The following is a 27,576-nucleotide window of genomic DNA, read 5'->3' on the forward strand; positions in this document are numbered from 1 at the left end:
GAATGCGAAGAAAGGCGGCAAAATTTCTGTCTGTGCGCACCTTGCCGATCTCCGCAATAGAGCCATCATCGTGGTATTTTAGTCTCCCGTTTAGCAAGAGTGTTGCAGACAAGGGAACTGGTTCAAACAGGCTTTTCTTTAATGATTCACTACTAGTGCGGTATCCCAAAAGGTGAGGTCAAGTGCTCGCCCTATTTTCTTCCCTCGCGCTACAGCGCACTGACAGAATTTTGCGTGCACCATACCGTGCTTTTATCGTTTGAGCTTCAGGTTCCCGATTGTGTTTTCGCCCCCTTTACCCACGTGATGGGTATTTCATGGTATTACCGGGTACCACATGTGTCCATATATTCTGTCCAATATATGAAACGGCCAAATTCGATTTTATTTGACGCCTCAAATGGTAGTAATGTATTGAGTCCCTTGTAGCTTTGTGCTTGTTATCAATTTTACTATTTGGCGAATGGATACAGCATGTATGCTGCATAACTCGCTTGTGCATACTGCATACGTGAGTCGAGTATGCCCTTGGTATAAAATAACTTGTATGCTTTAGGTAGTACGATTGTTTGCAGTTTGGGACATGTGTTGGAATGTACGCTGTGCGCCCTTCGCGCTTTACGGCGGCCTGCCGAGTTCGTGCGGGTGCCATGTGTGCGCATGGAGTTCGCGAAGCGCTCTCGCAGTTTTATATATATATATATATATATATATATACATGTGTTCTGTTCGCGCGCTTCGCACAACAGGGCATGTCGCAGTTTTTTGTCCTTGTGCAACATATTTTCCTAGCGTACGTCTTTGCATTATTTGATACCGGTTTCACACGGGGCTCTTATTTTAGCCGCTATCCAGTCCGTTACAAATCGAATTTCTCGGTCGTGATGGCTCCTCTGCGCAAGCTACGAGAGTGAGCCAGTCGCATCGATAATTTCGATCCGGATCGTGCTTGATCGCGATCGAGAGTGGTCGTGTGACACCGGTTTTACACATGGCTCCCACATAGGGAACACTTTAAGTTCAATGCTACTGAGTGAAGAGCAAGTGCATATATATGCCAGTGGTGGTATGTGGGCAAGTCTCTCTGGTGAAGCCAATACTTGTGCATTCAAAACATTTCAATTACCAGCGTAGTGCATCAATGTGTCTACTTCGACAAAATGGAGCACCAGTGCAGATATCTGAACATACCTGTCCAGGGCAGCAATTGTGTCTAGATTGAAACCACTACCAGCATGTGCGGCAGTTCTATTTCCAGCAGCGGGACTGCACAATAATCAGTAGGGTGCTCTCAAGCTGTTTATCTATGAAACTCTGCCTGGACTGTGTGCCAAATATTTTTGGACGTGAAAGTGGGGGTGAATTGGTAAACATCAGTGGAACTGTGCCTGGACTTTGTGGCAAATGTTTTTGGATGTGAAAGTGTGAGTGAACTGGCAAAGAATTTGCTCTGGGCTACATGTGTTAAATGTTTTTCTCATTCAGAGTGCTTTTTTTTTACTTTAGGAGACTGGAGATGTGCGCAAAGTGTGACATGTCAGTGTGCTAATTAATGTATTTGCTGGTTTGCAAGTTATTCGTTGCAACTTTATTTTTGCCAGAGAGGTACAACTTTGCCTCTTGTAAAGGGCTTTTTAGATAAAACACTTACTATTTATTATGACCATTGCTTCCTTTGTTACACAAATGCAGCTTCCAGTGCATTCCATTTTATTTCCATGTTTATGTAAGTTTCTAATATGAGGCTTGCATATTCATTTCTCACGTTCTGGAGTGGCAAGATGCAGCATTACTGTCTCATCGTTCGCTGTACTACAGTAGTGTTCACTTGTTACACTGAATCCCCCGTTTAAGTATTCTGTACTAATTTCACTTTATTGCTTTTTTGTTGTATGGTTATTTTTCTCGCCATTACCTTCTTTGACATATCCTAAAGGCAATATTTCCAATTTTGCATTGTTCCCATTTTTTTTATTTCTGTCACAGGATTGTTTTATGATGGTATGCGGTGGTATTTCTCTTTGTGCTCTTTTCAAGCTTCTAGATGACTGGTAACATTGCTTGGAGGCAGTTACCATCCAATTCATACTCTTGCATTTTTCAGTCTACTTCTTCCATTCGCTCCGATGTCACTTCTGCGTAACTCTAGTCCATCTAATAGCACGCGCACTTTACTATGATAAATTAGACACTTTAGTACACTCCAGGTTTTTCTGTTCATTTTTGTATGTGTACTTGGAATTTTGTTTATGTGCTAGTGAATGTTCACTTTCGAGTTCATTACGAATCCTTTCTGCGACTTTTGTCATGGTTGATGTACTTTTATTTCTATTTGCATTTCTCACACAGTTTGTTCGAACCTTGCATAAGCATTACATTTTAATAAAGTGTTCTTGCTTTGTCACAATGTTCTCATTTCATGCACTCTTGGCATGAAGGGCTTGGTCTGGCCACCTGCCAAGACGTGGCCATTTGTTCTTTGCAGGAGGTCGTTCCCATTGTGGTTGTAAGCATCGTAGCTTACTAAAGGCGGTATTAAGGATTTATTATTCCTAACAGGCTCATTTTCGTGCGACTTGGTAGACGATGCGCCGGCCATGCGGGGAACAGTGCTTGGCACTGCGCCATGGTTCTTACAGTCAACACCGACGCTTCTACTCATCTGGGGCGCGATTGGAGATCGTTGTTCGAAACGCCCGATCAGTTTCACCTCACGCGATTGGCCTAGGCCGTGCCAACGGGTGCGGCTGACGACGTCTGCGCGGCATAGGCCAGTCGCGTGAGGCGAAACTAAACGCGTGTTTTGAACAACGATGTCTGATCGTGCCCGTCACCCGCGAAAATTAGCTTCAGATGATCGTAAACCTTTCAAGACCGCTTCTAGACCAGCTTTTTGATAACGTCCTAAAAACGTTTAGAAATTGGTTACGAATAGTTTTGGCAAAAGGATTACTTGTGTCTTTCCCAATCCTATTTCTAGACCAGCTTTTCGAATACGTCTTGCAGACCTGTTCTAGATCGTCTTAAGAAAGTAATTAAGCCGGACATTAGCAGAGATATCCGACGTTTTCCCGCCGAAGTTCTCTCATTCGTGTCTTCTTTAACCCGTTTTTATCGTCTTGGATAAACGCTACGAAAACGTTACGTATCTCTTTTGTGCTACCTGGGTGCATGCGAAAGCGTGGCTGGCTTCGCTTCGTACCACCGATGTGAAAATATCGTCGACACGGCATGAACCAGTGTTTTTCGTCGCACTCTCCAATTCAACAAAATGGTTTATTTATCTCATTCCAATTTGCCTTTTTTCGATTGCCCAGGATGCGGAAAATTTTGAGGTTCCTTCGTGAAAGACAGATCCATCGGCGACTGTACGTAACGCATGAAAAATCAAATGTCAATATAACGACATTTCGGTATAACGGAGCAAAGTGCAGGTTTTACTGACTGTTAACTTATATTGGAAACTAACCAAATAATTCATAACCAACTGTGAAAATCTAATTACTGTTCCCCATTTGCTAAACAAAGTATTGCGAATTATCGGGAATGAAATTGCAACGAAATTTTTCAGAGCAATAAACAAAATGGATAATGCAAGCTTTGTTTTCGATTCCACAGTGGAAGCCTGCAGGCCCTACATGACGTCATTTTTGCTTGTATTATGTAATTTAGTGTTTTTGTAGTCTAGTCATGTATGTAGCAGTTCTTTTAAGCTACAACCAGTGTTTTCCTTGCAATGAGCCCTTTTACATGTCTATGGCAAACAAGTATTACAGCAGCTTTCTTTTTTCACAACTTCTGATCTTTCTTTGGAAACCTTTTAGTAGCGTTCTTGGAAAGCTATAGTCTTACAGCAGCCATTTATTCCCGGAAGAGTTGTTTGCAACAGGCTTGAAATGTGTTGAGGCTATTTGTGCAGGTTTTAATGACAATTACTGATCTTGTGTATAAAACTGATCCCTTGCCTTCTATAGATGTTTTTCTTGCGTTAGTTCAGGCCATGGCACCTAAATATACTGAAATATTCCTGACGCAAATATATGCGTCTGCATTTTACTATTCTATATTCGATTCGATATGTAGATATCTGTTACTTTCTATTCATATTTAGTTCGCATTCGAAAACGCTGATATTCACCCACCCCAACAAAAAACAACTGTATGCATTAACAGCATTACCTTAAATTGAACACCTCGTAACACTGCTACCTTAGTCGCTACAGAAATAGATACAAATAACATTCAGCAAGAGAATGCAAAAAAGAATTTATTGCAAGAAAAGCTGACAAGGTGAGAAAAAAATTCAATTTCAAGTGCTGCAAGTGTAGCTGCAGAAATGGCTGCAGAAAGCTCCACAGGGTCTAATGTAGGACATTTGCATTGGAAATGAAGCCCTGCTGCAAAAGCGATGGAGGGAAGTACAGCAGCGTCAATTCCTTTGCATGGACACACAACAAGGCAGATGCCACTATACTGACATACAGTGCACTGATTGAAAGCAAGGCAGGCACGATCAACTTAAGCAGCCCAAGATAGCACTGGTTGGAATAGCCAAACACTGTGTAAAAGCAGTCTGGTCTGAGCTGCCTCAACTGTGACATACACTTCCTTCCCATAACATGACCATTTATTATCATGGACAATAAAACACAAGCAGGAAAGAGCAAAGCAGAATGCCTGTTACAAGCATTAGCTTGAACATGTGATCTTGCACTCGTCATACCTGGTCACGAAAGATAGACCTTAAACTAGACACAAAAATCAAAATCATGATGACATTGCACATGGTGACAAAACTGGGAACAAGAGAATGCACTCCAGTATTCAAGTATGACAAAAATCTGCCGCATTGGACCCAAACATGCCCAAGTGCTTTTTTTGTATCTCTCGCAAATTTCCAGAGACGGCTAGTCACATTCACATTTCTAAAAGAAATGATGCATGCCCTTAAACTACATATGGTAAAACGAGGGCACTGTTAGTGTTACATATGCTCTGGTTATGCCTGATGGCAGCATTATGCTGCAGGCCAAAGGGCTCGATTTTCTCACCTGCATCGAGGTATGTCATCCAAACGCAGTGCAGCCAGCTACAAAAAACACCATAGCAGAATACTCTGCACCATGTTTTGATCGACTGAAATTCTTTAACACACACCAAATATCAGTATGTGGGCTCTTCTGCAATCTAACCTTGTCAAAATGCAGCTGCCAATGATCAGATTTCAACTCCAAACATTGCACTCGGATAGCGAATGTCACAGAATCAGGGAAATGAAGTTGTGCAGATGGTTACATGCACCACATGAGGCTCCCTTCAATTATGTGGCCATTAAACTCTACTTCTATTATAATGAGCCAGTAAGCCTCAACACAATGTTCTTTGAATGTCAGAGGAACAGAATGAATATCTGATGTTTAATGGTGCAAGGGCCAGAGTCAGTGCAGCAGATCATGGAGGAAGGAAAGAATTAGGAGACAGCATCAAGCAACAGAATTGAAGCCGAACACATCAGCCCAACATGTTGTCATCATGTCAGAGTGTGTGATAGGTTTTAGTGCTCCTGCTCTGCAGGCAGAGCTACAGCAACAGCCCAACAAGTGCACATCTGTTAAAAACTACTAGGAACCATACACTCCTGGCCAACACAAGTCTCAGAGGCAACGTATTGGGCTGATACGGTGAGGGAAAAAAATGGCTTCTCGGTGAGTGAGCTCGCCAAGGCTGGTTGGATGACAAAATGCTCTCTCCTAGTTCATTTCCTTCCCCCATGCCGCAGATAGAGCTCCATTCCCAATTGGGGTCACTGTGTACCTATTCATAAGATATTCACAGTGACCTAGTTAGATGTGTATGCTCCTTAAAGTTATGTTAAAGAAATGCATTAGGTCAAGCTTTAGTGGCAAATATTATCTCTTGTGAATATACGATAGGTCCGTCTTGTCTTGAGTAAAACCATCAGGAAGGATACAAAAATGAACCAAGTGGTAACAACATCTTGATATTCCCTGTGACATCACAGATCTTGGCAGTGTTTGCTTAGGGATAGGCAATCCTTTACTGACAGTGAAGGATTACGGAGCACTGGAAATGGGCACAAACACGACCTGGACATTCTACATTTTCTCAACTTTTCATGCACGAAAATGCTCTAAATATGAGCAAATACAGCGGGATAAATTATTTTGTGACGTCATAAGTTCCACAGTACTCACAACAAATTCAAAAAGAAAATCCAGCGACACAATGACTTGGCCTAGTTGGCTAGGTTCTATACACGAATTAGCCCAAAAGAAAAAAAATGATCTAGAAAATGATGTCGGCCTTCACCTTGTCTTCCGATATTCTTCCTTTCCTTTAAATGAAGTGCAATTAAAGCTAATACTTTACTAGGCTTAACTGTTTCTCTCTAGTGTTCTTTTAAGACTATATAAAGGTGGATTCTATTTTCCCACGAAGCATGCTGCAGACATTTACTGCAGCCATATAAAAATAAAAATATCTTGAAGCACAATATGAACATTTTTGTTGTAGGAGTATTATATAAAGTAAATACAAAGAACACAATGATATAAAATAGTCCTACATTCAAACAGTGTAAATACTTTCATATTGCATCAAGATAAGGTCAGCCACGCATTTAAAAAAAGCACAGGAAAGTATGTTCAAGTGAGCAGGACAATGGCACTGTCCTATTGTTAAGACAGTACAGACAGTTGCTACACAATCAGCAATTGTACAGCACAGAAAGCTTACTACACAACCAGCAATTGCAAGGGTAAATAACACAAATATATATTACAGATATGCAAAAAATATGTGAACACAGCTGGTAAGTTCTGTCCCCAGAACTGAGACTCACTTCGTCTGTCAATTTCAAAGCAATAAATGCTCGAGTAATGCGTCCATGACCTCAAGCCATGAGCCCCAGCAGCAGACAAATTATGATAAGATTAGTATGCCAGTGGAATGCAAAGCAATGATGCCAGCATAACTTAGCTTGCTTAGAGTTCCAGCTTACTGCATGCTGTATGAATGACAACTTGAAGCAGCAGTAAATGTGAAAAATGCCAAGACTTGCAACAGTCCATCGGTGAGTGTCTCCTAGCAGCATGTCACATTCTTGTTCATTTGCTAGACTGGAAGTTTCTTTTTTCGGTTTCTCCTTCCAAATACATGTGATCATAGACCTTGGACTGTATTCTCAATCTATTACATTCAAAGACACTCTCACTTTTGCATGAAAACCAACCAGATGACCTACTAGAGCGACCAACATCCCATCCACTTCTTTAGCTAGTCAATTCACACTGAAGGTGACATCCCCAAAAGTGATCTTCAGAGCATGTGGCCCCTGTTCTTCTGCTAGATCACATGGCGAGTATGAAAGTCAGCACTCAGAAAAGGCAGAGCCTCGAGCCTGATACGTCATCCAATGGTCAGTGTCAAAAAGAGCTCCAAAACCTTCAAGATAACTCTGCTGAGAGTTGCCTAGAGGCAACTCAACCTGACTTGGGACGCTCCGGTTATGATTGAACCCCCAAAAAATGTGAGCAAAACAGGTTAAGCGTTAAGCATGCTTGAGCGTTATGTGTAATGGCGAGCAATTTGCAACCAGTTCAATCTGCATCAACAGAAGCGTGCTTGAAAGTGCAACGAAGATGTTAGGCTCCGTTCACACAACCCCTCTTGGAGTGAGCAGCAGTCCTTGTCTTACTCGGTGACCATCCGTTTCATTTTCTGTCCTAGTCCCTGGGGCTAAGCCCTGAGCTTCTAAGGATGTCCTTAACCCTCATCACACCATGGAGCACAAGACAGTTGTAAGCCAGCAATAGGCGACCGCAGTAAAATGACACTAGCACCTATTTGTGTATGATCTGCAGCTGCTGAAAATCATGTAGATGCTGCCAAAACTTTTTTTCTCAAGACGGCAAGATTGCAGAATGAAAGACAGCAGCTTGAATGGAGCTTCTAAGAGAATGCAGTGCAAACTAATAAAAATGGGTTTGACCATCATGCCAAAGCAAGCCATGAGGCAACATTTTCACTACACCTGGTCAGCCATCACTTTACCCAAGTATAGCACCTATACAATTTGTATAAGACAGTGAGGACATACTGAAGAGAAAGCTCCTCCACCACCTACATGGTACTAAAACAGTATCATGTAATGACTCATTTTCATTTCCATACCTTTTCATTCTCCATGTGGCTGATCTTGGTGACAATGGTGACACCCGAGCCAATGACGAAATGTAAACGAAAGGAAAATTAAATGAATCATCCCAAAGTACAGTGCCTTGAATCCTCAGACAGCAACAGCTGCACTTCTCACAAACGTAATTCACTTAACAAAATTTCAGCGTGGAACTCGCTTTCCTTGAACGTTGTCAAACAGGCACAACATCTGTCTTTTCTCAACTTCCATGGTGACATCGATATAAGGTCTAATATGAGCGGACTGACTAACAAAGACAGCCATTTTCGCATCTAAAAGAAGTTCATCATTATTCAGCACACTTAGGGGAGGGGCAGGGAGCAGTGCACAGTATCAGCTGACTATACCAATACTGCCTGAACTCCAGTACAAAAATACAGCAGCCACAGCGGAGTCGTGGAACACTGTGTTTACAGCATATATAATTAAGTCCACTCAAGTGGGTTCCATTGTATCAGTTGACAGGTTAGTGGCATTCACGTTACCAGTTGTCGAGAAAGTCAAATCCAGTCTTTGGAATCCCCTGAAAGGAGAGGTAGAGGAATGGTAAAAATCATGGCTTTGCTCTCCATCGCAGATTCACGTGAAGTGCTAAAACAGATTGGAAAGCACAAGTGGAATTGGCAGCACAGCCTTTTAACAGTGCGAATTAACATGACTTTCAGAAAACACGACTGCATAAGTAAGTTCACTTACTGCTGGGTAGCAGTAAAAAGTCAAGGTTTGGCTTCAGTTTAGCTCGACCCATGGTTAGGTGCTTGGGAAACAGAGTGTTGAGCTAGCTGGTCTCAATTTATACTGAAGAGCAGTGAAGAGTTAGTCAGCTAGACAGGTTGGGCATCTTTAGCACAAAGTCAACTAAGGTTATTTTGTTCCAAGTACATGACAAACAACCGAGGTCACTGGATAGGTGTACATTCTACTTCTCTGAAGTACGCTCAGTATCTGTGTATATTTTAGAAAAAAAAACACCTTCAAATGTAACTACAGGCTTCTCTGAAGCATGAAGCCTTGTCACGAGGCATTTCATTTTTTTTTTCCCATTTTGTGCTCTTTTGAATGTAGCTACTACGTTTGGCAACTGAACCCACAACCTTGCACGCAGCAGTAATGCCATGGCCACTGACTCACCACTGCAGTCCCAAAATGGGAAGTCTTCGACCATTTCCCCTGCAGCTCAAACCACTTGCTCTGGAGCTGCCACAGCTTCAGGACTTTCAGAGACTTTCAGAGACTTTCAGAACACTTTCAGCAAACTATGATGAGGTCTCAGATCCTGCTAAAAGGCTTCCCCCACGAGTAGCTGGAGGTACTGTTCATCTCGTAAACCCTGGAACAGCTGTCTACATTGTGCTAAGGGCCTTTACACCTGGAGAATATCCTGCCCTATACCATCTGTGCTCCCTAAAGAAGCCCAGGTTAATAGCCACCAACACACAAATTATTTATGTAGGCTCCTAGAAAGGTCATCTATCACTTTATGATTCCCGCATGTTGTCTTGTAGTCACTAGAAATGCCAACGGAAGTCTCCCTTCATTCGACCAGAACTCAAAGCATGCGGAGGCTGTGCATTCAGCCTTCACAGATAGGATAGCGCATTTTAGTTTCACATTTTTTCATACCTTTTGTTTCAAGCAAAAACATTAATGCGCAAGTTGCTGATTCACTGATTAAGTTTACAGAAGTATTGAAAAAAAAAACTCTTGAGGCTCCATTTTTGTGCTGAATCAGTAGCTATTGACCCTGTTATCATTGTTTTAGTTATATACTCGTATGTTACGACCAGCTGCGGTTTCAACTTTGAAGAGCATTTTGTATGTATGAGGCATGCTTGTAAAGGGTCATAATCACATGAGCGCGCATACCTGTGACGCACACTAGTGCACATTCTACCATGTTCTCTGCTCCTGTTTTGTCTGCTAGATTGCTGCTGGTATGGCGGGAAAGCGGTGCATTGCTACAGCATTGTAACGCTTCGCTGGGCAGTGGCCCAGTACGCAGTATGATCCTGACATAGGAGAATTTTTGCATGGCCATAAGCTTTTTACCATTTACGGTTTACCAGGTAACCGGAGAAGTGTACGGCAGCAACAACATTGGTAGTGACATATGGTGACACAGTGTATAACCAGAGAACATGCAGAACTAATACTGCAGCTTACATCTTCTACCTAACTACTGGTGTAAAATTTTGGTAGTGGCATAATCACTAACATACTTTACATCTATGATTTCCCTTCGATAACAGCACTGATGTGGCAAAATAAATTTTAGAATGCATTGTAGTTGAACAAACCACCACCAGTTGGTTGCCACCAGGTTTGCTACTGCCGACCACCACTCCAGTAAACTGGAAATCCGTAAATGGTAAGAAGCTTGTAAGTTCGTTTCATGGGCAGTCAGTACAAGGCACTCAATGCAAGCAGTGCTGAAATGTCTTCAGAACGGTAATACAAGCCAATGACATCACACGTAACTGAAATCAATTGCCGAAACTTGTGGCATAACATTGTTTACAAGTGCGACCTACCCTCATATCTACATTGATATGTGCCGCACTTTCCTATTTGTCATTCTAACGAAGATAGAAATTACATTAAAATGCGTTCTAAGCTGCATTTGTAATTGGTACTTTATAGATAATACCTATGAGCTTGCAGCAATCGAATCTACCAGACATTTGGAGTTACTATTTTAAAGTGTCGCACGGGCTAGAGAGATGCCACAGCGAAGTGTTTAGAATTTTCGCCACCAAGAAATGCTGTGCAATACACCACTGGAATGAAGCTGGGAATAAAATTCCCAACCTCATTCTCATGAGCACTTACAGTCAAGAGACACTTCAGTGCCACCCATGCTGTCATTGACATTAATGATTATGTGCTCCTTTTACTTTTACTGAATGAACCGCTTATGTCCTTGCAACCATCTCACACTTTGACGTAGCATCCTACCTCAGGGCACCTAACTGCCATGGGTTCCTTGGGACTTTTTGTGCTGTCTTTTGGATCATCTTTCGGTGGTGATGGAAGCCTTGGAGGTCGTACCGGAGTGACCTCTACAAGGGCCTCCTTCTCGGTCGGTCTGGGCACTACCTCTCGAGTGGGGGATTTGACCATGGGTATAGGCGGTGCCGGCGGCTTTGACGAAGGATGCTTCCTAGGAGCTTCTGGAGGCTTCTGCATGGTGGGACAACAAGAGCAATTTTTATTTCTAAATTACTATTTGGGGCTACCGCAGGAGTGAGAACCCAATTATAACTATAATGGGTTCACAAGCGCAGACACTACAAAATCACTGAAATATCACTGCAACTCACTGCAAAGTTGAAATAAGTGAAATAAATGAAAAGGGCGAGGTGTCTAAGTCTACGACAGGTAGAGGTAACAGAATAAACCAGCAATAATTACACAGTGCCTAAAATAATAGAAGTAAATCAATACCATGCAGTAGCAAGCAAAGTGGTGAACATTCATACATAACATGAGCAGTGCTAAAACTGACAGGACCAAGAAAGGGAGACACTATACCGACAGAATGAAAAACAACAGGGAAACATTAAATTAGAAGTCTTACGTGTGTTTACCCAAGAGTGCAAATGCGACTCTATTTGCATTCCAGCACTAAGGGTGGTATGGAGTCTTTGACTAAATGGAAGAACTAAAATTATGCCAATATCCCGCAAACTGGAGACAGCAAAAGCAATAGCACGAGTACTTAGCTCGTCCTATATACTGATGTGTTTCATTCGATGAGCATTGTACTCACACAAGCACTTTGTGTGTACACCCATTTTATTTTATTTTTTTGTTCTTGTCCATGTTAGCACTGTTTTGTCAAATGTCACTATCATGTAACAGCAGGAAATAGAACTAGAATTGTGTTCCAGCCACAAGGCCATAGTATCAGTATAACATTATAATTCGCCGCTACCAGGTGTTGCCGTATTATCTGCGATGGAATTCCTTAGTTTTTACATCTGCCGAAGGCATTGCTCAATGGTGGCAACAAAAGAAATCTGGCCAATAGCCACTGTGTCGATTAGACCATAGAAACGAAGAGAAAAAAGGTGGACGGACGGTGCTCTGAGCAAAATGATTGGCTAACTGTGTCGTGAAAATGAACCACGAATTACGCCAACCTGATGCATTCCTTAAAATGCCCGAAAGAATCTGGCAGTTAGGAAATGGCAGTACTACATGAAAAAATCAGTCGAAGTTCTAGCAGGTAGCTTGGAATCCAGCTAAAGACAAATTCAGTTTTTCTGTGGACAGCCTACTAACTTCATGAAGACCAAGCTAGACACTACAAGGTTTATCTTACATGAATTCACCGCAAGAAGTGAAGCACCCAATTATACTCCCAGCAAATCATTATTACTCAACCCAGGTGGTCAAGAGCTCATCACCAGGCCTTGCATGGCGGTGGTGGTGATGTAGGTGAAACGCTCATGCAGCTGAGAGTTCTACTGGATTTGCCAAGCGTGTATTCTAACCAAGGTGATACATGGCTGCTATGTGTGCAAATTTTTCACAGCCACAGCAGGAAGTGCTCCAATTGCACCTTAATCAAGTCACCAGATAACACCTGGTTGGTGTTATCTGGTATATAGTGGTTGGTGTGAAATTCACCGGCCCACTCTTAGCACGGACGCAAGCCATGGAAGTGTTATGTCACGCTTTTCATGCGTGTTGTTCCTGAATGATTCACTTTGAGCTCACCTCCAGCATGACATCGAAAGCATTCAGACTGCTTATGACAGTTCATAGACCGAAGAGGACTGCCTAGCATTATTCGTTCGAAAAAAGCACAGACCTTTCAAAAAACATCAGATGACTTAAATTGGCTATATCACATCTTTGCATAGAAGGATGTCACATCTCAGCGTCAACAGGATCGCATGGGAGTTTATCATGCCAAATGCCCCTTTGTGGGGGTGGATGACGGAGCGGCAGGTCCGATCAGTGAAGACTCCACTGCATAAGATTCTCAGGAGAGCCTCTCTCAACTTTGAAGCAGTTACGGCAATGCTGACAGAGATGGCAGCAGTCATCAAATCAGGCCTCTAACTTTCACTGAGACGGACAATGTAGAAACATGCCTTTCTATGCCTGCCAACCGATTCCTTGGACGTCAGCTCACTACTAATACGATACGACAGGTTGATGTCATCAGCAACTCGAGATGAGCGGATGCCACTTGTCGACATGCCTGCCGGAAGCTCCCAACAGACAGCTGCTGGAAGCTATCAGAAGTATTATCTGCTGCAACTCCGATCTGCCCATTTAGCAGCCACAAGACCAACTACTGAGTTAAGGGAGGCGACGTCATGATCATGCATTCTGAGACCTCACCCCAATAGCTATGGGAGGTCGCAGAGATCGTGGAGGTCTTCAGAAGTTCAGATAGTCACATTCAATCCTGCAAGCTAAAGCAACCAGGAAGTTGTTTTATTATAACAAGGTCTATACAAAAACTGAACCCACTTGAACTCTGTGATTAACTGCGCTGCACGGTCAGGGATGTTGTCTTTATTGTAAGCGTGGTGCGTGCAGGACAAGAAAAGGGGAGCGTGGTCAAGTGCAAGAGGGAACTCTCGACTATTAGCAGGGCTCTGCAGCTCAAGTCAGTGCTATTAGAATGCCTTTTGTTTAACATACTGACTGGATTGAGTCTGTCTGCGGCTACTGGTATGCCAACTTCCAGACCCTGCTGCATGTACAGAAGCTCTCCAGCTCAGATATTCACAAGGATACTGGGTTATTTGACAAGTTTTAAAATGTTCCTCGGTCCCTCTATGCATGTTCCAAATATATGGCTCTGGCTCACGAAGCATCCCCACGCTGTCCCAGTTCTAAATTATAATAACGTAAACACGAAAAATAGTCTAGCTTAGGATGTGCAGAAAAATTTGTGCAGAAACCACTGACAATGATTGTCAGTAAAAGCAAATAGCCCAACGTTTCTATAAAACTACTTGTTTTGTTAAAGGAATGGTGCATTTGATGACACACACTTCTTCAAATGAGAATATTTAGACAGCTTTTCTTGTTTAATTGCGTAATTCCGTAAAGAACACAGACATTCGCCAGTTCATCTGTAGCGGCAGTATAGCGCTTTGAAGAGCTCTAATAGCTGCCATTTAGTGGCGAATGCGCCCCGCAACTCGGTTGCACGAGAGCATGCGCCCCTTGGAACAGCACCTTTGCATCGGCGGTGAACGACCCAACTGAACAAGAAGTTGGCCGAATGAACTGAAAGAAAGGCTGCTGGCTTAAAAAAAAGGCAAGGAGTAAAGTCAGTCACCTGGTTATGTATGGCTGCAGCCGGTGGCTTGGGTGGCGCCGTTTTTGGCCGAGGTGGGTCCGGAGGAGGAGCCTTCGGTGGTGTCGGGGCCCTTCGACGTCCCTTCCGTTCCACGGGAGTCGGAGGGTTCGAAGATCCCCGCGATGTGATCGAGCACACAGATTCCTGCGACCTCGATGGCGGAGGAGGCCTTGGCTCCAGAATTTTGGCTTCGGTGGCACTGCTGCTGGCCTGAACCTTGGGATCCGCGTGAATCACTCTCGGGAGGCTTCCACCAACGACAGCCCTCGACTCGCCTCGATTCTGTGCAGCCGGCGGAACTCTCGACTCTACGCCGTTGCTGAATTTGACGTGCTTGAGGCCTGAACCGTCCAGAGTGTTGGTTGAAGTGTCAGGTTTTGGGCTGGCCACTCTGCCGACGTTGGGCTCGGAGGCACTGCTGCTCACCAGGCAGGGCTTGAAGGTGCTGGTTTTCACAGCACCGACTCCATTGTTAACATTGTTATCTACCTTGACAGCTGTACTCCCCAAATTTTTACTTTCAGCAGAGCATGGAGCAACAGTGGCTTGCTGGGAAGCCAGGCCACAGGTTTGCTGTTCATTCACCGGTACGTCTGTGACAGAATCCTCTGTACCATCTTTCCGATCAACTTCATCGACTGAGTCAAAAATACGCATGTTGAGCTGACTCTGAAAATAATCGTCAAATTAAAAACAATTTCATATGACGCATACAACAAAATTCAATGTGCAGTCGTGAAATGGGGACTACATACCTGGGTTTCCCAATTGAACGGAGCAGAATGCTCGTCTCGCCAGCACTGTCACAAGAAAACGAATTATTACACAATCTATATCACAAAAAGCTTGCATCCGTCACAATCATGAGAGGACATACTTTCTACATCGGCCAACAAATCGCGCGCTAGTTAAAAGCAACCGCCTGCGAAGGCACATTCACAAAACAAAATCGGCTAATTACAGAGTTTATACATAACTTGAACAGAAAATCTAAACAGAAGGCTTCATGGTACGAGCGCGAACCACTTGACGGGAGCCTTCAAAACTAAAGAACGCAATATCGACATTTTATTCCGCCGTTTCGGCCTTGAGCTGCGAAAGACCGGCTGACGGAATGTAGGTCTGGCTGATTGCCATCTGGTCAACTGCCACTGGCTATAGCACACGTAGCCCAGCTACATATCGCTTAATTAACGTCTCCCGCGAAAATCTGCTTTAAAACGACGTACGTCACCAACACGAAATTTCTCAGAGGTTGCATGCTTCAGGGCCTTAACTGGCTAAAATGGCTAAAAAACACAACAGCACAGAGATACTATTAAGCATCAGTACATGCGAAAGATCTTTGGATATCTTCAAGCAAGCGTGACATCTCTTATAGTCTACTTCCTAATGGGAAAGTCTAGCGATGACGAGCAATTAAAAGTAGGGCAGGCGACGACACAGCATAACTCACCCCTGTCTTTGTAGTCCTTGCATTCGTAGCGTCCTCGTCCGATATCATTCTGTCGCCCGTGTTGAGGCCGATGACGGGAAACACTTCAACTTCGGCATACTGCTTCGGATAATAGTTGTACTTCTCTTTAATATCCGGGCCGACCAACGCGTCCCAGGCGATCTCCGTTTTCTTCTTTTCCGATATGCGATCCCAGTCGTCGCCGTGCGCTTGCCGAATGATTGACATGTCTTCAACGATCCTCGACGAAGCGTAGTTTAGTTCGCGAAAGTAAGACTCCACCTGCTCACGCACTTTCGACGACGCCATGGCACGCGTTGGGCTGGTCGTCGCCCCCGCTTTCGAGAAGGTTCACTTCACTTTTGTCGAGAAAAGCGTGCAGAAAACCCTTTCAGGAAAAGCGAAACGTCACGGCTGTTCCCGAAACGAGGTCGCCGACGCTAAACGAGGTTTCACGCCTTTCACCTATTCACGGCCATGACAACAAACTTTGCGACTAGCGTTGGATTCTCAACTGGATTTGCATGCCGTTGGCTCGTTCGCGGGCGGCCAGGGTCTGTCTACGTGCTGCCCCTTTCAACTTCGCCAAATTTAGACATCTTGAACTACATAAAGCGCTAGCAGTTCGTAACGAAAATACAAATGCTTATCAGTGTTCTGCACTTGAGCCACACAAAAAAAGAAAGTAAACCTAGCGGATGATTGTTGCTAGTTGGAAACTGCACCGTAACAGGCTAATGTAAAGGCGCTTAAAAATAAAGCACCAAACGCATTTTTTCTACCAGTGAAATGGACTGTAGGCGAAAAATGGTAGTCGTAATATATGTGAACTTCAGGGTACCATTATTCCGTAACGTAACGGAGCTTTCCACAAGCTCCAAGAAATACTCGTAGCTACTGCAAAAGTCAGCGCATGAGAAGAGCTTAGGAGAATCGATGATACAAAGTTTTCATGTTCAAATATGATACATCACTGAACTCATAACAATAAACATATTAGTGACTTTGGTGCCCGCAAGATTCAGCCTACCAAGACCCAAGTAAATGCTAGCTGATAAGACATATCAACCAAGTGCTCAAGCAATAGCAAACAAAAGGCCTACCGTGCCTGGCAATACGATGGTGGAAAGTGATAACACGAACTAATAGCAGTTATTTACCTTACATACGACTGGCAAAGCTCACCTTCCGATGGCCAAATTGTTCTAAATGTGCTGCCAAGATTGAACACAAGAAAAACATTTTTAGCATATTTTTGGTGCATGCATAAGACTTCCTCATATGCAGGAAGATATTTTGTTTAGGGCTTGCTCATAGCCACAAAAGCTGTTAAAAAACAAACATGTCCCTACAGTCATTCCAATGATCAGGCGTCACATTATGATGCCTGAAGTAGACAGCCACACCATACATGAGCATAATGGATCACACTGACCCCTCAATTCGAGGGAAAAAAGCAGTGGAGTGGAGAACATGAAAATTACTATTACAAGATCATATCTATAATGACCCATTGTTAATGACAATAAAAATTATTTTATTGATGAAATTCAATATAATGAATGAAAGATGAAGAGCCAAAGCACTAGACAAATGCCTTGGGATGACAGTGTCACAAACAGCTAGCGGCTTCTGCTTACCTGTAGCAAAAAGCCTTGTGGCTCTACCTCAGCCATTGTGTTGGACAAATATTTTGAGTAATTGATTACTAATGTGCTTCTACAGTCCAATGAACAAGACTAAATGTGGATACAATAAAAGAGGTTGATTGGTTATTTATATCTGTGAAGGTTGAGACGCTTCAAGTTCTGCACAAAATGGTATGGAAGTTTTGCTGCGACAAATAAATTCCTGCCATCCAAGATCTCGGGAATCAGGACTGAACAGGAGTGAAGGTGCATAGGGATGTGCCTCGCTTTGGTCTGTCGCACATTCAGCCTGGTCAATATGTCTCCGGAAAGTTTCTGTGGACCCAGGTGTCTCAGGTGTGAGTACTTGTGGTCCCCCAGGATTGGACAGCGGAGACCAAACCCCAGGTGCACGCGGATCTGGTGTTTGACACCAGTCACAGGCTTCAGTTCAAGGTAGGCAGCTCTGCCATGGGAGCTCAACACGCGATAGTGAGTGACGGCCTCATAAGTCTTTGAGAACTTCGGCACCAGCCGCTGGAACTCTGGCTCCAGCTTCGGGCAGATGACCATCCGTTTAGCAGAACCAACAGATCCTTCAGCCAAAGGCATGTCAATTGTCGCTTGATCATTGTCAGGTACCCCGAATGTGATGGCCTGGTAGGTCTTAATGATGTTGTGCTCCTCAAACAATGTCTGCAACACATCTGCCATTTTCTGCGTCTTGGCCAGCACGATGGTGCCCGTGACATCACGGTCGAGACGATGCACAGTGTACAGCTTGACATCCTCCTTAGGGTAGAGAGCAGACGCCAGGTCTGGTAGCAGACGAACCAGCACATGAGCATCGGGGACACCTTCTGCAGATCCATGGCAGATCATGCCATATGGCTTGTCCAGGATGAGTATGTCATTACCGTCATAGAGAACACGCTGCCTCAACAGATCTACCACTTCAGAACGGAGCATGGTGGTCAAGTCAGGCCTGACCTCCGACTTGAGGATGAGGAAGCCCTTGCTGTCAAGCTTGAGGCTGATTTGCTGTGGCTTGCGGAGGTACTCGAAAGCTGTTGGATTGCCTTCGCCAGCGAAGTTTGAGGAGTCTGTTTTTTCATCACCCGCTTTTGCCTGCTTTGCTTCCTTAATCTTGAACTTTATGCTGTCCTGGGAGGCATCAAAACTTTCCTTGGTGACAGTCAGCGGTTCCTGACGGAGCTCAAAAGCAGCGTTTCGGAAGGCATCTTCCGCCTTTCTTGTGTCATCACTTTCGCGGCTGTCCTTTGAACCCGCTTTTCTCGCTCTAGCTTCAGACACTGAATTTTTGAAGCCCTCGCCTGTCCTTACAGACGTTACAAAGCTCTCGGAAGAGCTTGTAGCAGGTGACGAGACGCCCCTGTTGCTCAATCCTTCGTCGCCCCGCTCCAAAAAGTGTTTTGCGCTTCTAGGCCTTTGCTCTGCAGTATCTTCGGCAGGCGAGAGCCTTCCTACAACGCTTTCCAGGCGGTTACTATCCTGCGTATTATTACTCTGTTTGGTGCTGCGTGCTTCGCCTAAGGTTTCGAGCGATTCTCTCCTGGACACTACTCCTTCAGACTTGGAAATGGACTTCTCGGCGACACGTCGATCGTCAACGGGTGAAAATCGCGGATGAGACGGACGTGCAGCTCCTTGCGACGACTTCGCCGTTGTGTTCGCCAAATTGAAGTCTGGTCGCTCAGAGGCAACCGGTATCGCGGTGTCGGCGCTGTCAACAGATTTTTGCTTTCTCGCTGCATTCCTAGGTGAAACGCGTCCTTCTTGCTGCTTCTGTAGCTCCGATTCATTCGAACCCTTAACAGGAGCCGCCCGACTGCCTTTCAGTTCGCCGTCGGCGTTCCCCTCGTACGTACCCAAGACGAAGTCGTCCAACAGTGTGTCGTCCTCGAACTGACCGTGGTACCGCGCTCTGTTGTCACTGTCGTAGCGAATCGTGCCATAACTGGCCACTAAAACGTTTTCGTCTGAGACTTTCGCATTTCGACTGCGAGTCAGGTGCGAGAAGCGGCGGAGTCTTTCGTGCCGGTCGCCGAGCGGGTTGTCGACCGTGACGACGCCGCGGTCGCTCGAGATGCCGTAGAAGTCGTCGTCCGCACACTGTTCGTCCTGGCGGTCCTCTCGCTCCACACTTAGCTTCGTTCCTCGAACCAAGAGTGCTCGCGACGTCGCGAGACATCGGGAATGCACCGAGTTTGCGAGAGTTGCCTGAAGGCGAACACAGCTACAGACACCCGTGCGCACGATGCGCGCAGCCATCTTTAAAATTTTAGTGGCTAAATTGTAGATTGACTTGGCTGTGAACGCAGCATTGTGCACAAACGGCCCTTCAAAAAGCAAGCGTCTTTAAAACCTAAAAAAACTTTACTAAAATGCAATAATTGTGTGCTTACACTTTCTTGCTTATTCTAAGTCTTGACAAATTATATCATTGTATGTTCACAAGTAAACTAGAGAATGCCACAAGAGCCAATCCTAGTCACTGCCGAAGACACAAGCCAATAAAGCACATGTGAAGTCCAAACTGTTGTTCAATCATTGCCGCGCTTATAGAGGTGCCGGTCCTCGCTAAACTCACTTCTCAGACACGCTGATGTTGTTGCCGAGATGCCTCTAAAGCTCTCCGACGCTGACAAGCCTTCCGTGTTTGAGCACCTAAAAGAAATAGGATGCTGCAAGTTCTGCGCGGAACGTTTCTCCGGCGAGAGATACTACGACCATTACAAGAAATTTGAGGAACTGGCAGCGCTTTCAGTAATGTCTTGCACTTGATCTGCCTCTTTCCGGCACTTAAGGTACAGCTGTCGCGCGCAACTTAGCTGCGTAAGCGATGTCTGAAGCGTCGACCACGTCTTGACGTGCGGTCGCTGAATTGGTTCGGATGGCACCGGCAAACAGCAATTGCAGCAAACCGTTCAGGCAACAGCTTTTCCTGACGTTGTGGTTTGTTAAAGCAGCACTGAACAACTGGTTGTGAAGCTGTCCCAATGCTTGGATTATTTGTGTAATCTCAGTTGCTGCAAGCTCCCATATGTGCATGACCTATAACAAATGGTCTACACGACGTAGAGTTGCTTCCATACGGCTGCCGAAGCGCATTCGTGTTGAAGAAAATAGAGGGAAGTAATTGTGCATGCACTGTGAAAGACAACTGCAACATACGACCGACAAAAGTTGAGTTGGGTACTAAAAAAAAAAAGTTCGAATGTGCGGAAATTTGAGAGGTAGGCACAGCTTTGGGAGAACCTTATAGTATGAGACGTGTAGCTCCTGTCTACGTTGCTGAAGTGGTGTCTAAAACGTAAACCAGCAGCTGTATTGAAGAAACCGTGCTAAATGCATCCATGTGCTCGCATGGAAACCCAGAATCTGTACACAAATATTACGGTGTGTGCCTTCCCCTGCATTGCCAGACGTACTGTAGACCGAAATGTTGAGCTCCAACTACTACAGTATTCTTGAGGAGAAATCCAAGCTTTTGTAGGTGATATTAAAATGCTAACATCTAATTTTGACTCCACCGAGCTTCACTCGTCATCCTGGGCTCCTATTACAGGATGTCAGTAATGGAGAAACAGAGCCTGAAGACCAGAAGTCACTGGAAGAGCCCACTCCGAAGCGGCGAAAATTGGGTGCCAAGGCCATTAGCGATGTGTCTGCACATGAGGACGTCTGTAAAGACAGGCTGTCTGAGCGACGTGACCCATTTCATGAGGATGGTGGAGATGGAAGTGGCACCGAGGATGACACTGGCTGTGTTGCTTGCTACGGACTGCTGGAAATCGAACACCTCAAGGCATCTTTCCAGCAGGTGTGTGGTGTGGGGAAGCGCTGCACACTGCCGAAGTTAATTTTGCCATTTAACTTGCTGGACTTATGTGCATGTCAAAATAGTCTCTGGTTGGATTTGAGCTGTGAAAGTGTACTGAAGTAGGCTGTGTCGTGTAGAACACCGGGACATGGCGGAAAATAGAGCGACAAATGTGAACAAATCGATAGTTGGCTAACACAGTACATGAAACATTTCTCTAGTAAAATATACTGTGACCATTACAAGAAATTTGAGGAGCTGGCAGCAGCACAGACTAGGAACTAATTTTTATTGTGTCTTGGCATCGATGTATAGGAAGCAAAAATGAAGCAAGGTAAACGAAATTGAATGATGTCATGGTTTTACTGTGTGGCATTCCAAGCACTTGACAAATACCCAATTTTATTGCAGCGATAGCGATGGCATGCTCACAAATAAGTCCTTCAAGTGCCGGAATCTCGCCTATATGTTGCTCGCAGTGTAGCGTAACATTGTTGTCTTGACAAATGGTGGCTCACAGTCACGTTTGTCACACTGTTAGGCCAAATAACTGTTAACAGAACCTTTCAGCAAGTGGGCACCATGTTTTCTAACACTCCCTGTAATACATCACAAGGGTTGGTCAATGTGAAGCAGTTGCATGAATGTGTTACTTTGTAAAATTCAGCTCACAGACGCCCATTTTTTCACACCGAAATTTTATTGTGTTTTTGCTTAGGTGGTTGATTTCATTGACTTTTTCTTTCACATTCTTGAACCTGATATGGAACATTGCATGACAGTGTGAAGTTGCGCTGATCATCTAAATAATTTCGAACAGCGCCGGAGCAACGCAGTACCTATCAACTCTGCCCTTTCAGGATGCACTTGCAAGCTCTGTGTTTTCTAGGGCTGGTGATGAGTATTGCACTGATGAGTAGGACAAGTAGTATCACATACGATGATCTCACCGTGACCTACCGGTGTTGTGTTGTTCGACGACATGCACCACAGTCATACAGGGTAACATCTTTCATATGTTCGAGGCACTTAATGTCTGAAATGCTGTGCGTTAACATATTGTGTTATCATAGAACCTTGGACGCAACTGTTACAGTGTTGCGATTCACCGTGCTGAGCAAAGAGCCTTCGCGCTCACTGCACTGTTACATCTTTCTTCACTTTCAGATCATCGCAGCTGTCAAGGAGAGTGGGTGCGTCTTCTCAAAGTTCACATTCCAGCTGTCAATGCCCGTGACACTTGAACTCCGTCACGTGAGTAAAAACATTGTGTCACGTCAAACGGGACTTGCCAAGTGCAAATTTGTGCAGGTATAATGTAAGGGTTTCTTTTTACTCTGTTTTATTCCTTTTTCATCAGCCACTGTTCACGACCAGCCTACCCTGTAGTTACCATAACATGGCAGGAGAACCGCTACACTTGAAGACAACTTTCTGGGGCAATGAAGGGAAAGCTATGGATGCAGTATGTGGACAAGTAAAAATGCACCTGAAGATAGTCCCACATTCTCATCTGCATTAGTTTCAAGCTGCGGAATAGAAAACATAAATGGCCTTATATACAGCAGTAAAATAAGCTGAAATATGCCACCAAGTGTTACATTTGGTTGACGTTTCTGCTTTTCTTTTCCATGTTTGGGAAAATGCACAACCGTCGCACATGGAAGGAATGCTGATACAGCATGTGTTCCAAGAATCCAAGAGCGCTGTCAAGCTATACCAGACTACTTAGTCCAGCAGCACGTGTGAAGAAGCTCTGCCTCCATAGATTTCCATTCATTGCCACGTAGACTTTTCCACGATCATAGGGCTACTGCAGAAACATGTAACGGAACAGGATTAGGATAGAACATTTACATTATCCTGACTCTGAGCTGTGGCACACGATAGCAGAGTAATAAGGAAAAATGTACATAGTAGATGCTTGTAAGTTAGTTTCAAATGGGAGCCTTGTTGCTAATAAAGAAGTGCATCCATGAGCTGACATCTTTGAGACACTTGCATATTTGTACAATGTAATTTTCTTTTGTCTCACAGTCTGGTGGCTACCATCCATGTACTACCAGATTATCAAAGAAATGTACAGTTTGTCCAGTTTTAAGCATGGATTGCTTCATGCATCATTGCATTCTACTAGTAGCTACATGTGGGGCAGAAACTTGGAGGTTAACAAAGAAGCTTGCAGAGAAGTTAAAGGGCTACTGCAAGGAAATTTCACCTTGGCTAAATTGGTAATAGATGAGTAGTATGTACCACTGAAGCAATCTTAGCAAAGCCTCAGGGCTGGTAATTGTATAATTTTCCTATTAAGCAGCCTCTAAACGGCACCCAAGGAGATGATCCATGCACCTGGTGTTTAGCTGCTATGACGCAAGTCCAAACTTTTGTCTATGAGATCTTGCAGCATACCCCAGCAGCCACAAGTGCATGCCGAGGAGCCACACATTCTAGGTCATGTTCCACTTGCGGCGAGCAGTAATGACGCCATTTATTTCAGTTTTGGTATAAAATATGGCTATCGTTGCAAGCTTTTCGTGATGCTTCTACTCATGTTTCAAGCATAAAATTTTTAATGGAGGCTCCTTTATATCTACACTGTCTTAAACTTCGTGTTCTGTGTGTTCCAAAATTTTGTTGCATTTCTCTTTTAGAGACCATGAAACGAGCATTGGAATGAAACATGATAGGTGTAACGCTAAGGGACTGGAATACAAGCAGCGTGGATTAGAGAGCAGATGGGTGTAGCCGATATTCTACATATAGCTTGCGTGAAGGGGAAAAATGGAGTTGGGCAGGATGTGTAATGCATATGGCAGATAATTGGTGGTCTATTAGAGTTACAGAATGGGTGCCAATGTGAAGGAAAACACAGGCACGGCCAAAGGAGAACTAGGTGGGGAGTAGAAATTAGAAAATATCAGGCATAAAATGCGGTTCAGCTGGGGCAAGACAGAGGTACTTGGAGATTGCTCGGAGAAACCTACAACCTACAGTAGACATAAAGAAAGGTTGATGATGATGATGGTGCAGAACTTTTTTATAACAAAAACGTCATGCACAATAATAGACTGAGGGGGCAGTAAATTGTAGTGCAAGTACCAATACTTGTTGCTGGACTCATTGGTTCATACTTATTATGTTGTGTTAATATGCCAAGCAAAGTGTAAAAACAACAAGGACACTCTTTCCTGTCCCTGCTGTTTTTTTTTTCACTTTTGTTTGCATCTTAACCCATGGTGACATAGTGTAGAAATCTCGATAAGTATATATCTTTACTTTGATCTTGACTGGATCATTATAACAGGAATGTTCAGGTTTTTCCATTCCAAGAAAAAAGTTTTAGTGTTATACAGTGGACTTGCACATACCAAGCACTTTTGTAGTTCGTTAAGCTACATACAGATTCAAGAGGAAGCTTTGCTGAGCAGGTTTGTCAGCTACTTTTGTTGGTAGAGCTAATATTTACTATTGATGTTTTATCACAGCCAAAGGAGGAGTCTATGTTATAGTACAGGGGGCTGTACAGTAATTCTTAAAGAGTACGCAAAGACGTGCCTGTGCTTATTCAAGACTTTCTTTATGATTCCAGCATGCCATGGTGACGCACTTGAAAGAAAAATTTCGGTGAGCACTTATGGCATTATTGCTTTTTGGAAACATTGTGATTTCAGTTTAATTTTTTTATATTTACTGATTTCTGGCAGCTTTTGTACAAAAGAAAAACATTGATGCCTTGAATCGAAATTTAATTTCTATAGTTTAGCTATTTGAGGTTCTTCACTGAATGCAACAAAGGTCATTCCACTCATTTGCTGTCCAAGGAGATGGTTCTTACCGTATTTACCCGAATTCAATGCACACTCCGAGAAAATGAGTTTGAAAATCGCGTGCTCGTTACGGTCGGAAACGAAACCAAAATTGCGCTCGAGACATTGGCAACAGCCTACCGTCAAATGCAGCATCATCGATGGCAACGAGGCATGTTTTTGTGAAGGTTACTGTAGGTTCATTTCGTGCTCAGCTATGACCTGGAGTAGCATTCTCTGGCAATCACTTTTGGAGATGCCAACACTTCCGCAAAATTTCGCACGGCTCAGTACCGGATGCATGAGCATACACAGTCACTAGCGTTTGTGGCGCTGTGCCATCAAATTGGTGGAATTATCCGGCGGGTCGAGTTAAAGGGCGGATAAAACGCCAAAACACACCGTTAATTCAAGTGGCTGTATTTGCCTGTAAAGTTAGCTTCGGCACAGTACAGTTGTGTTATGTGGGGCAGCATACAAAGCCTGGCGAGGGGGGAAGACAAACTTGTGGGACATAGCATGTGTTCCTTAATTTACACATGAACATGCGCTGTCTTCAGTCACAATGTGAGCACTGAGGTGCCTAGTAAGTTTACTGGCAGGCTCTCAGAGTTTTCCATAGGCCCCCGCTCTCTTGTTGGCTTTAAGCGTCCCCTCGACTTTCAGAGCTTTTTCGTCTTACCGCCTTCCTTTTTGCTAGCCCTCCCAAAACACAGATGGCTTTTCTCCACTTCTTGGTGCACGGCGTCTGCGCACACATATAATTTAAGAATGCTTACTAGGCCCTGTTAACGGTCTCATATATGGGACATGCATGACAATCAAAGTGAGGGCTCAGATCGCTGCAGCAATGCCACAAACAGCTCTGAATTGCTGCCAGTATGCTTATTATGGGTCAAAATGTTCGTACTGGGAGCAGAGACAGCGCATGCACACCTGTATAAAGAAACACATACTATATCTTGTGACAATGGCCCCTTTCCATTCTTGGTATCCTTCATCGTCATCAGCCTATATTATGTCCACTGCAGGATGAAGGCCTCTCCCTGTGCTCTCCAATTACTCCTGTCCTGCACCAACTGATTCCTACTAGTGCCTGCAAATTTCCTAATTTCATTGCCCCACCTAGTCTTCTGTCGTCCTCGACTGCGCTTCCCTTCTCTTGGTACCTATTCTGAAATCCTAATGGTCCAACAGTTATCTAACCTGCACATTACATGACCTGCCCAGCTCCATTTTTTTCTCTTAATGTAAATTAGAATACAGGCTATACCCATTTGCTCTCTGATCTGAACTGCTCTCTTTCTGTCTCTTAACATTATGCCTAGCATTCTTCGTTCTATCGCTCTTTGCGTGGTCCCTAACTTGTTTTAGGGCTTCTTTGTTAGTCGCCAAGTTTTTGCCCTATATGTCAGCACCAGTAAAATGCACTGATTGTACACCTTCCTTTTCAATGATAATGGTAAGCTTCCAGTCTTCCAGTCAGGAGCTGACAATGTCTGCCATATGCACTCCAACCCATTTTCATTCTGTGAATTTCCTTCTGATGATCAAGTTTCCCTGTGATTACTGGACCTAGGTAAACAAACTCCTTCACAGGCTCTAGAGGCTGACTGGTGATCCTGAACTCTTGCGCCCTTGCCCAGCTATTGATCATTATCTTTGTCTTCTGCATATTAATCTTCAACCCCACTCTTACACTCTCTCTGTTGAGGTCCTCAGTCATTTGTTGTAACTCGCCTGCAGTGTTGCTGAATAAAACAGTGTCATCTGCAAACCAAAGGTTGCTGAGATATTCACCATTCATTCACCATCGATTGCTATGCTTCCTGAAAATGTTGTTCATTATACGCAGCTTATTCCTTTCTGTGAATTCTACCAGAATCTCACCTCTAGTGTTCTTAGAATCGACGCCATAGGTGCCAATTGCTTGTTCAACAGCCTACTTTTTCCCCACTTTTAAATTGAAGTCACCCATTACTGCAGTATACTGAGTTTGCACTTTTCTCATTGCTAATTCAGCATCTTCATATAACTGATCTACTTCATCATCATTGTGACTGCATGTTGGAACATAGGCTTGTACTACCTTTAATCTATACCTCTTAAGTTTTATTACAACTACTGCTACCCTCTGATTAATGCTGTAGAATTCGTCAATGTTGCCCGCTATGTCCTTATAGATTAGGAATCCTACTCTGACCCACTTCTTATCTGGTAGCCCTCTATAGCAGAGGATGTGGCCATTTGTCATCACTGTGTAAGCCTCACCAGTTTTTCTAATCTCACTAAGGCC

At 44.0% G+C, this 27,576-nt stretch overlaps 3 protein-coding genes across 4 annotated transcripts in view; 1 reads left to right on the top strand and 2 right to left on the bottom strand.

Moving 5' to 3' along the window:
- Positions 1-4,245: 4,245 nt before the first annotated feature.
- Positions 4,246-16,632, bottom strand: LOC142564300 (uncharacterized). Its single transcript, XM_075675250.1, has 5 exons — positions 16,003-16,632; positions 15,302-15,346; positions 14,526-15,215; positions 11,174-11,398; positions 4,246-8,741 (listed from the first exon to the last, which is right to left on the bottom strand). Exons 1-5 carry the CDS (start codon positions 16,309-16,311, stop codon positions 8,700-8,702), a joined length of 1,311 nt encoding a protein of 436 aa, XP_075531365.1. The 5' UTR covers positions 16,312-16,632; the 3' UTR covers positions 4,246-8,699.
- An 890-nt stretch (positions 16,633-17,522) lies between these two features.
- LOC142564296 (uncharacterized) lies at positions 17,523-19,946 on the bottom strand. The gene has a single exon (XM_075675243.1). The coding sequence runs from the start codon at positions 19,920-19,922 to the stop codon at positions 17,775-17,777; it is 2,148 nt and encodes a 715-aa protein (XP_075531358.1). The 5' UTR covers positions 19,923-19,946; the 3' UTR covers positions 17,523-17,774.
- A 219-nt stretch (positions 19,947-20,165) lies between these two features.
- Pus10 (Pseudouridine synthase 10) overlaps positions 20,166-27,576 on the top strand; it is a 34,371-nt gene continuing 26,960 nt past the window's right edge. For both annotated transcript variants that reach the window (XM_075675245.1, XM_075675246.1), the window contains exons 1-4: positions 20,166-20,417; positions 21,220-21,474; positions 22,642-22,728; positions 25,064-25,098. In XM_075675245.1, coding sequence (XP_075531360.1) covers positions 20,271-20,417; positions 21,220-21,474; positions 22,642-22,728; positions 25,064-25,098 — 524 coding nt within the window. In that variant the 5' untranslated portion in view covers positions 20,166-20,270. The remainder of the gene's footprint in view (positions 20,418-21,219; positions 21,475-22,641; positions 22,729-25,063; positions 25,099-27,576) is intronic.

This window comes from Dermacentor variabilis, chromosome 11 (genome assembly GCF_050947875.1).
Source record: "Dermacentor variabilis isolate Ectoservices chromosome 11, ASM5094787v1, whole genome shotgun sequence".
NCBI classification, from domain to species: domain Eukaryota; kingdom Metazoa; phylum Arthropoda; class Arachnida; order Ixodida; family Ixodidae; genus Dermacentor; species Dermacentor variabilis.